The sequence below is a fragment of the Sitophilus oryzae genome, unplaced genomic scaffold (genome assembly GCF_002938485.1).
Source record: "Sitophilus oryzae breed Bouriz unplaced genomic scaffold, Soryzae_2.0 scaffold_1582_pilon_pilon, whole genome shotgun sequence".
In the NCBI taxonomy this organism is placed as follows: domain Eukaryota; kingdom Metazoa; phylum Arthropoda; class Insecta; order Coleoptera; family Curculionidae; genus Sitophilus; species Sitophilus oryzae.
In genome coordinates, this window is record NW_022146261.1 from 3,298,779 (window position 1) to 3,316,051 (window position 17,273).

Consider the following 17,273-nt stretch of genomic DNA (forward strand, 5'->3'; position numbering starts at 1 on the left):
TTTTTAACACTCTTTAAATATCATCTCGTTAACAATTATGAATATTATATGATTTTTCTCAGTGATTTGTGGCACAGATACAAATTAATATATGCCCCATAACAGTTTTTAAATAAGAAACTTCTGCTACAGATTTAATTTTCTTATTGGCATAATACCCTTTCTTTCTATATAAATCTTGCCATTTTTCCAGTCCAATGTTCCTTGTTTTTACAGTTGTAGGAATACTAAAAATGTTGACTATAGAACTCGATACTATGTTTGAAAAAGCCTTCATACCTGTAACTGTGCATAAATCTAATTAACTGAATTCTCCTCCTCTTGACACTCTGAACACAGCCGCTGCTAATGTTAGAAATATTTAGCACAAAACTACAACTACCTACAACAAACTTTACAATAAAAATGTTAAATTTTCGCTGTTCGATTAAAATACCCTATCTTATGTTTTCTTTTCCTCCAAATAATCTTCTTGTCAAGTAAGGACCAATCTTATTTGATATATTTCTGGTCACTTGAACTTGTGCTTTCATGGACACTATAAGAGTGCACTGTTTTACAGAACCACGAACATTGATTCCAAGTATCTTCTTCCTCCACACGTAATAAAAACATCCTCTTTAAATGGCCACATCATACACTTATTTTTGACCATTCCCAATTACAATCACGATTTTTACAAATCGCCTTTAGGAAAGTTAAAAATAAACAGTTTTGAATCATCTGTAAACACGATTATGTTGTATAAACTTACACATGAAAACTAATCATTATTCCCGGCGTATTAGCTTTCTAGAATGACTATGAATATACAACAGGCCTTTTTGAATTAGTGTTTAGAATAATTGAGATAATAATAAATTTTACTAGATAACACAAACGAAAAAACAAAAACAAACAGATGTCAATTAAAGAGGGGAAGTGACAGCGAGACCTGGAAGATGTCTGCCATCTTGCCGTCGACAAAATTTGATGCGCACCTGTCGAAGCTCATTCTCCCACTTCCATATCTCTGGTTTAAAACAAACTGCCGGCCTGTGCGCTGTGCGCTGTGCACCATTTTAGAGTTTAGAGGCAGTGTTACCAACCTGGATTTATTCATATACGAGTTATTTTTTACAGGTTTCAGAAGCTCACATAATTTGCATAACATTCACCTGGATATTTAACTGAGATGTCTTCACTCGGAAGAAGCTTGGTCGATGTTTTAGTTGACTTTCTAACCTCATTTTATTTTGCTTTATTATTTATAACACATCATGGAGTTGAGTCAGGTTGGAACACAACCACGCGCATAATAGTAATCCAACAGAATTTGTGCCTGAACACTGCTTGAGAACAAATTGTCCATATCCGGGTGAAAGAGCAGCGTAGCGCATGGAGCAGTTAGCCTTTCTACGGCACAGAAATAGATTGCCGAGCAATAGGGAACCCTGAGTATATTTGTAAAAAGTAATACGTATATGGATTTTATCCCTAAATTTGGGGAGAAAAAATCTATATGGGGATTTTTTTAGGGAGTAAAATTTTTTGGGGATATTTTTCATATACGTATTATTTACAAATATACTCAGGGTTCCCTATTTAACCCATATACGTATTACTTTTTACAAATATACTCAGGGTTCCCTATTTAACCCCGTGTGCAATTTCTGTGCCGTAAGAAAAAGACAACATAACCCAGCTCCATATTAAAACTGCATAAGTCTATTTCACCCGGATATGGATTGAACTGCGATTGCGCCAAACTCCGATTGATTGTTGTTTTAGTTCTGTTTGGATTACTTTATTTTGTGCGCGTAAAAAGAGTGATTTTGTTTAGTTTATTGCTCCAACTATTTTTTTTATTTTTCCAACTCCATGATAATGTGTTATAAATAATAAAAATATAAATAAAATTGAAGGTTAGGGGAAATGTCAGTCAACCACTTCCCTTTAAAAACATCGACCAATGAAAACTTCTTCAGGTGAGGCATGCTCAGTTAAATGAATATCCGGGTGAAATAGACTTATGCAGAATTCCATATTGTTCTTTCACTGTTTGGGCTTCACTTTTCGGAGATTAGATTAGGCTGAGTATATTTGTAAAAAGTAATACGTATATGATATTTTTAGGGATAAAATTTCAATGGAATTTTACCGCTACCAAAGAGGACTTTGAAAGAGGACACCGCTACTGCTATTTTTGAAAACTAATAGGAAAGTATAAATAAAACAAAATAATTTATTTATTTTAATCACCGAATCTTGGATAACAGCTGTGGGGATTTTAGTTGTGGGGATTTTTAGTTGATAGAATTTCAATGCATTTCCTACATAAGTCTATCCTTGGTTTGTAGGAGGTTTGACTAAACAAGGATTGACCTATGTCTTGAAACCATTCGACTCGATTTTCTGTCCTGTTTCAATACTGGGACGTAAATCCTCTCATTGCTCTTATGGGGAGGCCGTCGTATATTTTATTTAAACGTATTTGGTTTGATATTGCTTTCTTTGCTTTCTTTGCTTTAATGGAAAGTTTCGAACAGTTGGCTACGTTGCTGTGATCAGACGTTTCAAGGTCAATCACTTAAAACACAACAAATTGTTTATTTATTCTTATTTATATTTTTAGGGTTTTCTCAGGATATTTTTTTAGGTTTTTAGGGATATTTTGGGGATTTTTGATGCGAGCGTTTTAGATTTTTAGGGAGATAAATTTTTGAATGTTGGGAACACTGTTTAGAGGCCATAAGTGGGCGTGCTTGTGCTTTGTACCTTGTACTCTGCTTGTACCATGTTTTGTTTGTGATGTTTTGTGCTTTGTACTTGGACAAAGCCACCGAAATGCACTTAATCTAGAAAACAAGACACTCTTAATATTTACTCTGCTATTTATAAATAATATAGAGAAAGTATATTATATTATATACTTTGTACTATCTTTCTCTGTGATAAATAACACAAAAAAAGAACAAACTTTAAGATATAATGAATGCCCTTCGCGATATTTTATCAAATTTTAGTATCTTTGCACCTTTAAGTTTAGCTGTAACAATTCCATGGATCGTATTTAAGATACTTGGTAGAACTTGGCTAAAGAAGAGCTACAACACTTTGAATGGGAAGGTAAAAATATTGTATTATAGCATAATAATAAATTGCTCTAAAAAATCTATTTTATTTTTTTTACTTAATATTATATAGGTAATTGTTATAACAGGAGCTAGTTCAGGATTGGGAGAAGCACTGGCCCATGAGTTTTATCGCTATGGTGCACAAGTAGTACTTTGTGCCAGAAGGAGACAAGAGTTAGAAAGAGTTCGATCAGATTTATTACATACACATTGTAAAGATACAACACATCCCCCTATTATTATTCCTTTAAACTTAAATAATTTTGACCAACTTAAAGAATGTGTTGAGAAAATACTTACAATTACTTCTAGGATTGACATTTTAATAAATTGTGGAGGGATATCACATAGAGGTACTGTATGTGATACAACATTAGATGTTTATCAAAGAATTATGTCTGTAAATTATATTGGCACTTTAGCCTTAACCAAAGGTAACATTTGTAATTAAACATTTTGAATGAAATTAATGAAAACATTTTAGCTGTTCTATCAGATATGGTAAGAAAGAAATCTGGACATATAGTATTCATTAGTTCTGTCCAAGGTTTAGTAGCACTGCCAGAAAGATCTGCTTACAGTGCTTCAAAACATGCATTACAGGCATTTGCTGACAGTTTAAGAGCAGAAATAGCTTCAAAAGATATTTCAGTTACTGTCATAAGTCCAGGCTATATTAAGACTAGTCTTTCGTTAAATGCTTTAACAAGCAATGGAGACCCTCATGGAATAATGGATGTTACTACAGAATCTGGATATAGTCCTGAATATGCAGCAAAAAAAATTGTAACAGCAGTAGTTCAAAAGAAAAAGGAAATTATATTGAGCAGTTTGTTGCCTCGCTTAGCAGTTTTTATCAGAAAATATTTACCATTTCTTTACTTTTACATTATGAATAAAAGAGCACAAAAAAAAACAAATTTAACATCTTAGTAATTAGATTTATAAGTAATTGTTTTTGTTTATGGTTTTGTGTTAAAATGGACATTTTTAAAATAGTAATAATACATTATTTAGATGAGAGTTTTAAAAGTTGTATCTAGTTCAAACGGGGTACAGTGTATAGATATTTAATTAGTATTTTTATATTTGGGCCACTTTTCATGTGAGGTGATATGTTCAATGTTGAAGTTCTGATAAATGCTATGTTGTTTAAATATTCTGATCGTTCTGATCTATGTAATATTTTACCTATTTTTTCAATGCTTCTGAGTGAATGAAATACATTGATTCAAATAAATAGAATCAAGATGTTTGTTAAAATAGTAATAGTATATTATTTAGAGTAACATCAAATAGTATAATCAGTAAATGAAAATGGTATTTTTACTAATGTAAATTTAAAAATAATAAATGAAAATTTTTGCATGTTTAGAAAAATGTCTAGAATGAAAAACAGAAGCGCGTTTTGGTGATGGTCCACTTTAGGTACGTCGTCAATCTTGAAGTTATTGATGTGATTTTGATATTAATATATTCTACAATTAATGTTTTAACGTTTTAAGTACGGATCGTACGGATACTCGGCTAAATGTTCGAGATTTCTGCAATAAAATTATTTATTTTTTGAGGTTAGAATATAGCTTTCTTTATTAAGTTTAATAAGAGTGACAAGGAAGACGCAGATATAGGTTTATTCCGTTTATTTGTCTTTTGCTCGCGTCTGGCGGTAGCAATGTTGAAAATCGGGATTTTGTTTTATTCCTATTAATTTTGAAAAATAGCGGTAGCGATATTAAGCTGATAAGAATAGATATTATATTTTGATCTGTGTTAAACGTTGAGAAGAGGATCACAATAGAGAACAATGGCATACGGTCGAGTCGGCCGCTGCTGGCAGGTAGACGTAGACGTAAAGAATCTTTTACGTGTATAAAAAATAAAAATATAAGAAATGCGCATGCGTACGTAAACGTTTACGTGTTTGTAGGCCGACTCAACCGTATGCCGTTGTTCTCTAATGGTAAAAACATCCGCCGTAACTGAATTTTGATTGCATTGGTTACACCATTTTTTTGGGAGGTTGTTTTTGGTGTTATTTATGGACGATCCGCACTTCTTTCTTTAGAAAATGTCATTATAAGTGTTCCTCTTCTCAGTTCTGTATATAGAAAATTTTAAAATTTTGACGTACCTAAAGTCTACCAGACCCCATTGCCACACACTAAAAACACGGTATGTCGCTATTGGTAGGAAAAATAATTTTTAGAGGTTACTAGTTTATTTCGTTGCCTCTTTGGGTTGCCTGTGATATGCATATACAGGGTGTTTCCTAATTAATCTAAAACATAAAAAATCGTTAGAAAACGAATTAAGGCGGGCTCTTAATAAGTATATGGTAATGGCACGGCATATAAATCACACTGCAGGCTAACTGGCTTTGGCGGGAACGCTACGCGCATATCCTCGCGCACGCCGCCATTTGCGTTTCCATCAACAGAAAGTAACCAGTGTCGTAGTTTTTTCAGCGACAACACACAGTTACGGCAGATTCGAGTCAGTAGCGTGCGGCTTAATTTATTTTGATTTTTTTTGAGTGATATATTTTATTTTTGTTGTTTTATTTTTATTTATTATGTGATATATTTGGTTTTTTTAGTTTTATTTTCGTTTCTTATGTAATATAGTTGTCAATAGGGGTTTCCATTGGTGGCGTAGAGGTACAGGCTCTCGTCTACCAATCTCAAGGTAGTGGGTTCGAATCCCATACCCGGCATTTCATCAGCCGACAATTTTTATTAAAATAAAAATAGTTTGGGTACCTAGGTCGACTCAGCCTTAAATGAGTACTTGGGATTCACAATCCTGAGGTAATAATAGGCGGTTGAAGCGTAGTGCTAGCCACATTACCTTCCTTTGTATACCGAACGGCTCTAGTATGTGGCAAGCTGTACCTTGCTACACCCAAGGCGTCAAACGCTATATACGGGAGCTATTATTATTATTATGTAATATAATTTTTTTTTTTTTTTGTTTTGGTAGTTTTATTTTTGTTGTTCAATAAAAGTTTATTTCTGTTTCCTAGAGATCCTATTAGGTATGTATATATGGCATTATGTATATATGTATATATGTGATTAATTATTTTAACATATTTTAGTTGTGAAAAAAAAACAGTAGTATACATATTAGGACAATCAGCTAAATAGGAAGATCTAATTAAAAATCTTAACAAACTTTAATATTAGTAAGATTTAATGTTAAATATTTAGTAAAATAAAATTTAATGTTGTATCTAGAATCTAGACATTAAAAATTAAATTTAAAAATCATTATATTATTCATTTAAATATAATTATAAAAATAAATAAAATGAGTATATCGAAAATAAGTTAACAATACATTTTTAGGGCAAGAACATGGGCAATTGCAGCTAATAGAGAAGACTTGATTGAAGATATAAATAAGGCCCACAAAAGGTACAGGTTGTGTTCTGTTCACTTTGAATTTAAAATGTTTACTAATTCACTTTGTAACCGTATAAAATACAATGGTTTGGTTTCTCAAAAAAAATTGTGGATTTATTAATTTGTGAAATTTGAATATTAATAAAATTTGCTACGCCCATTGATGGGTATAATTTGTACGTAGCCTCTTCATATTGTTCAATAAATATTTTATTGGTATTTCTTTAATTCTTGTTTGTAACTCCTGGCATGTTTTTGTTAGTTGCATGTTTTTTAATTTTAATTGTCTATTCCCTACAGTGAAATATTTAATTGATTTTTCCATTTTTACTTTTCGAGAAGTATGCGCGGTTAACGATTCATTTGTTTGGACAAAAGTATTGTAAATAAAATTCAGTTTCAGTCAATTACAGTTTTTTTTTAATGTAATAAAAAATGTTAGAAAACAAGCTTGTAATCCTGTAATTGACATAATTGTTATGTAATATATTCCATTTAAATGTAATATATTACTTCACAATTAAAAAAATGTAAATTTAAAAAATATATTTAAAATATATACTGGCATTAATTGAATTTTTTTGAGTGCGAACAAACACGAGAGGCGCTTTATTATTTACTTTCATTTCTTAACATGACAGACGAAGTTCTAAAGGGGGATGTTTTGTGGTTACCTTGTTTAATTCTGCTTATACATATATTTCATTCTGTGATTGCAGTTTTCTGCTACCTTAAGATTTCTCTATTCTTACACCTAATTAATATGATAGGATATGCAAAATTAAGATATTTTAACATTTATTTTCCAGACAAAGCATAATATAGTATTAAGATTAAGACATAACAAATATTATAAGAAAGATCTTAATATAAATCACAAACTAACTAAATCTAATTTGGTCTTATATAAACACAGGTATAAAACTAATAACTGTGCTAATAAGATCAGAACTCAACCTTCACCATATTGTCAAGATATGGCATTATAGAAAACAAGAAATTACAGTAGATTAAGAAAAGAATATCAAAGTACACGATATTAAATACTGTAATGTATTCTACGACACAAACCATCTCCCTTCTAAAGAGAAAAAGATAAAACATAAAGATTATATTTTAGTCTTATCACCACACTCTTCGATAAAATATATGTCTAAAATTGCTATAATCCACTAACTTGATATTTTTAAGAAATTTTGATACAAACGTTATAATAAAAGTATATTATATTAGTAACATTATAGGTAAAATCACAGTAAAATGTTACCTCTATCTCCCATTGACGTGTATTGTTCTATAACAGAGTTCTATAAGACTCGTCATGGTAGTACTTCAATTAATATATCAATACATATAATCAAAACTATTGTTGCCTGTAAATAACTAGAAATTAAATAACTTGAAAGAAATAAAATAATTCTAATAAGTTTAAAACCATTAAGAAAATATCCGTAAAAGATAATTTTTAATTCTAATGTAAATATATAAATAAATGTTATTATTATTACAATTTTATATATCATTTCTTAATTTTGGATATCAAGATAAATCTGAAATTATAAAATTAATAAAATTATAGAATTTGTATTATTATTGATTAACACTCAAAAAAAAATTTCAACTGTTAATAATTTGAAAAGAAACTGCAATTTGGCAACAACGACCATGTGCGCTTGCGTAGTATCGATGATCAAATGCAGCAAATATGGGCTTCAAGGTCAGCCACCGGATCCACACCTTTACCAAGTATATTTATTTTTTTCTCGACAACCGTTTGATGAACAAGAAAAACTCAAAAGATCAATTTTGTTGAAAAAGGATGGCCAGTCAAGAAAAAAAAAATGTTTTTTCTTTAATAAGCAGTGGTGTGTCATTTATGTTAAGCAAAAAAATCGATTTTTTTTAATTTTTAACACCCTGTAGATCAGAAAGGAAGTACTTTAGAACCAGTGGTTATATAAAAATTGTTTTAAGAACACATGAGGAATCACACCATAATTTTTTTAGACTAATTCGAAAACACCCTGTATATTGTCAACTTGACAATGACTGCTGAAAAATAAAAAAATACCTTTTCAGTGAAAAAAGCCTGATTTTCGCAGGAAAAATTTTGATTTCTATTCAATTTGGGCCTGCGTTTGCAAATAATTGTTTGTTTTTTAATTTTCTATCTATCTAAATTTTAAATATCATAGTCAGAAATAGTTTTATTATTTATTAACTGTAAAAATGGTGTTTTCTTGTTGTGTTGCATCTTGCAAAGAAACTAACAAAACTGCAAAAATGTACGTGTTTCCAAAAGGCGATAAGGTATGTATCTTGTTTGATTTTTTTTCGTTCGCTTTAAAATCTATATATCTCGGTCTATTCATTAGACAGCCAGTCGACTTACGATCATTTACATGAAACTCTTATGTTTTATTAAAGTTACTCTGATATACTAATATAGCAGTGTAAAAAATAAATCCTTTGAATTCAAATATAAACATAAAAAACATTTGCAGCAGAAAAGGCGAAGGCGCTGGGTTAAACGTAGTCTCCACTAAAAACACGGAGGGGCGCTTTGACCCAAAATTTTGCTATTAAGTTTCATATCTATCGTAATAGTAGATTATTTTCTTTTATCTATGACCAGACCCGCACGTTTTCATGTAACTGAATCAAGAACTGAATACAGTTCACCAGTTCAAAGAGGGTATACAGAGTGTAGATATTTATTAGTACGAGTATTTGCCCCCCAGGGGCTTGGATGGTTCTTTTTAACATCCCAAGTACGGGGGCTGACGGTCCCGGGGTACCCGAGTGATGTTTGTGATGTCCTATTTGTGCTGTCCCAAAGCTTCCTACTGTCCATATATGTATGAAGATTTTATATATATATATTCCATATATATATAAAAGAAGGAATGTTTACAAAAAGCCTATCTATTTTCAGTCACGTTGCAAATAGCCTAATCAGAATTAGGCATATTACACAATGACGATATTTTCTGTACACTTCTGCAAAAAGACTGCCTGTTTTCAGTTATTTTACAAAACGCCAAATCGAGAATCGATACCAGGCAGATTAAAAAATGATTAAAGTTTAGTCAGCTATGAGCATAAGCATATTGAATAATTTACGCTTTAATAATTTTTTTTATTTACCTATACAGAAACAATAATTATTTATGTCAAAATTATATTATGTTTAGACGAAAACAACTTGAATCCTATTTCATAAATCTTAATTATAAATAACATGATTTTAAATACAAAACATATTAAAACCTTAATATTAATATCTCATTTAATTATTATACTCTGTAATGCGATTCTGTGTACAGGGCTGCTTCTTTGTGGAACTTTGCTTTCTTTTAGAAAAAAATAAATTTAGATCTTTATAATAATCATCCTCAACCATACTCTATTTAACAGAATTATCACTTTTTGAGCCATTATTTTCAAATTTTGAAAAAGAAGTTCAAGAAATGTCGTTGGATAAATTTAGGTTAGTTAGCTAGATACCAATCCCGCGTAAAATGATTTGTGCAATCTGACTATAGTCTTCATTAGGCATTTTGCAAAGCGACTGAAAACAGATAGGCTCTTTGTAAAATATTCCTTCCTTTGTTAAAAATGCCGGTGTTTTATAATGTCTAATATGCCTAGTCTTTTTGCAAAATGCCGAGTTATTCGATACGCCTGCGACATATACAGGGTGAGTCTTAAATAAATGGAAATATTTTCAGGGGTGGTATATATTTCGACCTCAGGAACACGTCTATGAGTTTTTTTTCGCTAAAAAAAGATGTTGAAAAGCGTGCATTTCCTTTTAAATTTCCCTGTATATTTTTCGAAAACTTTTTAGAACTGCCTATTCACCGCAAATTTTGCCACGGTATAATTCCAATCTCAGATATTACCATAGTTCCGGCTCCACTCTATGGTTACGACACTAAAAGGGATGCAAATACAGAAATAAAGCCGCTGGTTCTCAAAATTTTTCCAAAAAAAATTTTTTTTTTAAATTTTCAAACTTAAATAACTTGGTTATTTTGGACTTATCTGACAAATGGTAAAGAGAAAATATGTTTCTTTTATCTAAATCTACCAGCCCTGAAAATATTTGCACTTATTTAAAACTCACCCTGTATACAGGGTTGTTCACCACACGACACGGAGTATTGTAGCTAAACGATTAGATTTTTACAAATTGTAAGTTTGGGGTTCGTTGAAGGACTATTAGAGCTACAATTTAAAAATATTTTTACAAAATACAGAGTGTCCCAAATAAATAAAAAATATCAAAGTTGTATTTTTTTAAATGGAACACCCTGTATATTATTACATTTTTAGTTTCTACGATTAAAATAAAGGTAAATTTGATTAAGGTTTATTATACTTAAACCTTACCGTTTTTGAAATATTTTCAATCTTGTGAAATTGCAGTAAAAATTTTAAAGGTTCATTTCTCCAAGGGTATCAATGTTTTTAATACTAAATGTTCTAAATATTTAATGAAGTTTATTTATTGATCAGTTATTGTGTTGCAATAATAAAAATAATACTACCTTATACAGAGTGTCTAAAAATATATTTTAAATAATTATTAGCTTCAAACGGCAATAACTTCTTTAATTTAAATGGAATGCCCTGTATATTTTAGGAGAATCAGATGCACAATTAAATTGTCTATCAAATTGTATTATTTCTTATAATTTAGACCTAATTTATCAATATATCTATGGAATATTGACATTTTAGATTGTTTTTAATTATAATATAACACCATTATTTCCGCCCATATACTAATTAATGGCATACTTAATTGTGTTCGTTAATAAATTATTATAAATAAATGTGGATTTTTGAGTCAGAAATCAATATAATAATAAGTTATCAAATTAAAGTCTTTGTTGTTATAAATAAGCATTTATTAAAAAATGAAATATCATTTTTAAGGTGTTACTTTTATCACACTGTCTAATGCCCATACAAAATTCAGTTTTTAGTATTTGGAGCAATTATTATTAATCAACGCAAACAGACAGTTAATGTAGTTTGAATACTGGAATCATATTAATTGGTCCTCTTTAACAAATATTTAAACAGTTTTTTATTTTTAATGAAATAAACGAATTATATCGACAATATTAGTATCTGTACTCTTTAAAATTTGGTACATCTTTAAAAATAATCTAAAATGTCAATAGTCCATGGGTATATTGATAAATAAGTTCTAAATTACAAGAAAATGCATTTTCTACGGAAACTTAAAGAGATAGGTAAAAAATGGTATAATATAATTTGATAGACAATTAAATTGTGCATCTGATTCTCGTAAAATATACAGGGTGTTCCATTTAAATTAAACAAGTTATTGCCGTTTGAAGCTGATAATTATTTAAAATAAATTTTTAGACACTCTGTATAAGGTAGTATTATTTTTATTATTGCAACACAATAACTGATCAGTAAATAAACTTAAGTGAATATTTAGTATTAAAAACTTTAATACCCTTGGAGAAATGAAGCCTTAAAATTTTTACTGCAATTTCACAAAATTGAAAATATTTCAAAAACGGTAAGGTTTAAGTATAATAAATCTTAATCAAATTTACCTTTATTTTAATCGTAGAAACTAAAAATGTAATAATATACAGGGTGTTCCATTTAAAAAATACAACTTTGACATTTTTTACTTATTTGGGACACTCTGTATCTTGTAAAATTATTTTTAAATTGTACCTCTAATAGTCCTTCATCGAACCCAAGACTTACAATTTGTAAAAATCTCATCGTTTAGCTACAATACTCCGTGTCGTATGTGGTGAACAACCCTGTATATATGTAGGGTTACCAAAACCAGATGTCCGGATTTATACTACGTCCGGGTCTGATTTTTCACAAATATCTGGATTTTAATGTTCCATTAAGAAATAACATAATGCATAATAATAAACTAGTTTCAAAAAATGTACATAGTTATTTAAAAAATCATAGGTAAGTTCAGTAGTGTAAATTCATTGTTTTACTTCACACTCAGCACAAGAATTAATTCTGAAAAGTAATGTATATATAGGGTGTTAATAAGTGAACCCACTACCTTCAGATTGGTAGACGAGAGCCTGTACCTCTACGCCACCGGGCACCTATTCAGAGATATTAATAAATGAATAAAAAATATATATTTTTCAACCTTCCTTAAAAAAATTATTACAAATGCAAGAACTGTCCTGAAATCAAAACTATATTAGGTATTTACTTTAGATGGTCTATACTTAACTTTGCTATAAATAACGTAATCTTAAATAATACAGGGTGTTCAAAATTCTACGCTAAATTTAATAAAATAGAAGATAATTTTTCTGTTTTTTTTTAAATGGAACACCTTGTATATTATTTTTTTATTAGACGGAGAATTAAAAAATGAACATTTTTTGTATTTAAAGTATTTCAAAATTTTTAATTGTTTCGCACGGTAAAATACGAGAGAAAAATCATTGGGTGGCTTTGATAAAAATTTACTGTGGAAAATGCCATATGAAATATAAAACCGCGAATATCTGCAAAACCGTTTAAAATTTTGAAATACTCTAAATACAAGAAAGTTCATTTTTTAATTTTCCATCATGTTCCGTTTAAAAAAAACGAAGAAAAATTATTTTATATTTTAGAAAGTTTGGCGTAGAATTTTGAACATCCTGTATGATTTACGATTACCATATTTATAGCAAAGTAAGTACAGACCATCTAAAGTAAATACCTAATATAGTTTTGATTTCAGGACAGTTCTTGTATTTTTAATATTTTTCCTTTAAAGGCTGAAAAATATATATTTTTTATTTATTTATTAACATCTCTGAAACTATGGAAATATATTTACTCATATCTTAGGATTATGTAAAGGGATCTGAAAGGAAGCCAAACATGCAATAATATACAGGGTGTTCCATTTAAAAAAAAATCATCCCGATCCACTCACTTTTTTGAGCCCATGATGCATCAGCTTAATAATTCAAGTTTTCTTTCTCTTCCTTTAACTGGGTTTAAAAGATCCCGGACTGTGTCTCAAAAAGATATACAAACTATCCCTAAAGATTTCGATAAATACTTTGATTTTGATATAAAATGCACCGATGGTTCCTTATCTTCTGTTTCTCCCTTTGTGATCCATAGACCAATCACTAGTTTTCTTGGCGAAGTAGAGTTTATTAAAAAGATAAAAGACGGTTTCCTTTTAGTTATAGAGTTTCGAGTTATAATCAATCTAACTTAATACCTTGTTTTAAAAAGCTTCATGAATTTGAGATATCCGTTCCACCTCATAATTCTTAAATTTTTGCAAAGGAATTATTTCTAGCATTGATCTACTAAATTCTGGAAAACATTTTTGGAAAATCTTGAGCCAAAAGACTTGTGTCCAAAAAAGACGGCAAACTTACCCCTACACCGAGCCTAAGAGCGCTTTCCCACACACCGGCAAAATCGGTACCGGTGCCGGAGCTGAAATCGATTGCAATATAAATAAATTAGCTCCTTCACATATACTCCGATCCGGTAAAATAGTCGTGGTCAGGCAAATACAATAAGGATTATTTACAACAGTCAACAATTTTGCCGGTGTGTGTGTGTAAGCGCTCTAATTGTTATTTCTAGAAAATCGTCTCTTCCTGACAGAATTAGAGCAGGATATTTATCTCGCCGAGTTAGACCATATATTCGAAACCCTTTACGGTGTTTTAACTGCCAGACGTTCGGGCATATCTCGGCCGAATGTAACTCAAACTATGATATCGTGTGCAATTCAGTGTGAGCTGGATGAAAATTCCACTCTACTCATAAACCTCAAGTTTCTCCACCAAACCATTTTCTCTCTATCTTTTCTTCTCACCTCAATACCGAAACCCTTCATTTAAATCTCGTTCAACTTCCTCTTCAATTTCTCCCCAACTTAGATAAATAACATAACACGTACATAACTGCCCAACGAGTCTCGGACCAATATAGAGTTATCAGAAGAAACAGCTTATTGACCGAAACTGAAATAAATAACATAAAAGAAGAAATAAGACACCTAATTGAAGGAAGCATTGCAAACCTTAACCATGAATTACACATTGAAGTACAGCTCCAAATTGCAAACGCTATGTACGCTAGCCATGAACATTGAAGTACACCTCCAATCACCTGAACCAACAAATGACATCCAAGATAGAGATACAAAGAAAAAATCGCCCGCTAAAAATAATGAACTTGCTCATGACTTCAATACTAACTTACAAAAATATTCTGGTAGAGATCCTTGCCTGAGACCACCATTAACTAAATTAAAATTTAATGTGTAATGTAATGCAAGTGCAATTTAATGTATTGCAGCTAATACAATGAATCTTAATGTCATTAACGACTCTAGTATAATCACAGAACAGATACAAATATAATCATCATTTTTTGGACTTCCACTTATACAGGGTGTTTCAAAAAACATGTGCTATCTTTCGTGGAGAGATTCCTCACGTAAAAATAAAATTTATTTTTCATATCAATATAGGTCCGATTCTGCTTTGTTTCGTAGCTACAGTGTTAAAGTTTTAATATTTTTTCGATTTATTATAATTTTCTTCCAAGTGCTTTTAGCAATTCGAATGAAATTTTGAGGGTAAAGTTACTATAAATGCTGACATATTTTAAAGCTAAAAAAGTGTCGACATATTCACCAGGGACGTGCATATGGGTTATTACTGGAATATTTTTCTAAAAAAAAAACATGTACGCCACTGACTTTTTTTTTCTCTTGTTAGCGAAATAGTGTAAGCAGTTTAATGCCGATTAAAAGTTGTCTCTTGATATTTTGTCGACTTCGGCCTCCTTCATGAGATAAACGCAATTTTATTAATTTGCCTTGATCCAAGTCTAATAGTAACCTTTAAAAAAAATAATATAATTAATTTGCGAAACTTTTAAATAAGTACTCATTTTATTCCTCATCAAAAAATATGGAAAAAAATTCCTATAAACATCCCATATAACACAACACAATCCTATAGATATCTTGAGGATATCCACCAAGGATATAGTAAATATCTTAGGGATATCCAAAAACCAGAGGGGGATATTTATGGGATATCCAGATGGGACAAAAAAAGTAATCTTCAAGACATCCCTAGGCAAACCTTTTACGATTATTTGGGATATTTATAGGATAATACAAGGATGATGTTGGGAGCATTATAGAATATTTTTAGGACATTATATGAGGACTGTTATTTGACAATACTTACTTCATCCTTAGTTTATAGTAAAAACGTTGTCAATTTAGTTTATTCGCCACATTTTGACGTTATTGATTGGATATTTTTATTAACAGCTCTAAAATATACCTACATATTATGTAAATGAATTTTGGGTCAAAATTTAGAAGTTTATTTGTATGAGTTAAGAGCTTTCAATTTATACTGTACCATCGAAAAAAAACGGCGTTTAGTTGGCTTGAAAATTACGATCGATGACATTTCCCATATAATTTTACATACAAAATAACAGCAATCTTTATTTCCAAGCCACCTCTGACGCCGTTTTTTTCGATCGTATGGTATTATACCAGATTATACTACCCTTTATGAAGTCTAGCAGCAACAGTTTACAGCAAAGTTAGCACACAGGGGATACAGGTATAATTTTTAACACCACACCTTCCAGAAACTCACAATTTAAACACAAAAATAGGATTCCCGTTCGAATAGATCAAACACGAAAATGGGTTCAGGGAAAGCAATCGCTTTTCAACAAATTTTCACCTATAATTTTGTTACAAATTTTTCATTGTGAGACCCTGAGTCGTTCGTCGTTTTTCGACATTAGTTGAGGTTTGGTTGAGGTTAGGATAGAACTTCTGCTAGAAAACATATACGTATTACTTTTTACAAATATACTCAGCCTAATCTCCAAAAAGTGAAGTCCAAACAGTGAAAGAACAATATGGAATTCTCCATAAGTCTATTTCACCCGGATATTCATTTAACTGAGCATGCCTCACCTGAAGAAGTTTTCATTGGTCGATGTTTTTAAAGGGAAGTGGTTGACTGACATTTCCCCTAACCTTCAATTTTATTTATATTTTTATTATTTATAACACATTATCATGGAGCTGGAAAAATATCAAAAAATAGTTGGAAACAATAAACTAAACAAAATCACTCTTTTTACGCGCAAAAAAAAAAGTAATCCAAACAGAACTAAAACAACAATCAATCGGAGTTTGGCGCAATCGCAGTTCAATCCATATCCGGGTGAAATAGACTTATGCAGTTTTAATATGGAGCTGGGTTATGTTGTTTTTTTCTTACGGCACAGAAATTGCACACGGGGTTAAATAGGGAACCCTGAGTATATTTGTAAAAAGTAATACGTATATGCTAGAAAAAGGCTAGAACTACGAGTATAAGAAAAAACTAAGTTAAACTCAACCAGTTTTGTTAGTTTCAGTCATTCTTAAGCCCATTCAACATCGACTAACGACCGAATTCACCTCGAATTTCATTAAATCGAAGAACTGAATAATACACGATACAAAAACAAACAACTGTCGAGATGGATTGTGGGAAATTTTTACTGGGAGTGTCCAAGCTCCTAAATATCCAGATTATCCAGAAGATACCAAGTTGCCTTTACGTAATATATACCTATCTGTATGGTTTATTGCATTTTATGTAATATAAAAAGTAGTAAATTATTTATTTTTCCTAAATATCTAGACCATATTGTT

At 30.6% G+C, this 17,273-nt stretch overlaps 1 protein-coding gene across 1 annotated transcript; it reads left to right on the plus strand.

Annotated features, from left to right (window-relative positions):
- Positions 1 to 2,711: 2,711 nt before the first annotated feature.
- On the plus strand, positions 2,712 to 4,382 carry LOC115879624 (dehydrogenase/reductase SDR family protein 7-like). The gene is made up of 3 exons (XM_030896521.1): positions 2,712 to 3,108; positions 3,187 to 3,550; positions 3,601 to 4,382. The coding sequence occupies exons 1-3, from the start codon at positions 2,971 to 2,973 to the stop codon at positions 4,047 to 4,049; spliced, it is 951 nt and encodes a 316-aa protein (XP_030752381.1). The 5' UTR covers positions 2,712 to 2,970; the 3' UTR covers positions 4,050 to 4,382.
- The last annotated feature ends 12,891 nt before the right edge of the window (positions 4,383 to 17,273 follow it).

Bases quoted from the DNA above. Each gene is read 5' to 3' on its own strand.
- LOC115879624 (XM_030896521.1), top strand. From the start codon at position 2,971: ATGAATGCCCTTCGCGATATTTTATCAAATTTTAGTATCTTTGCACCT. The intron at 3,109-3,186 runs GTAAAAATATTG...AATATTATATAG, and splicing joins ACAACACTTTGAATGGGAAG to GTAATTGTTATAACAGGAGC. The intron at 3,551-3,600 runs GTAACATTTGTA...AAAACATTTTAG, and splicing joins CACTTTAGCCTTAACCAAAG to CTGTTCTATCAGATATGGTA.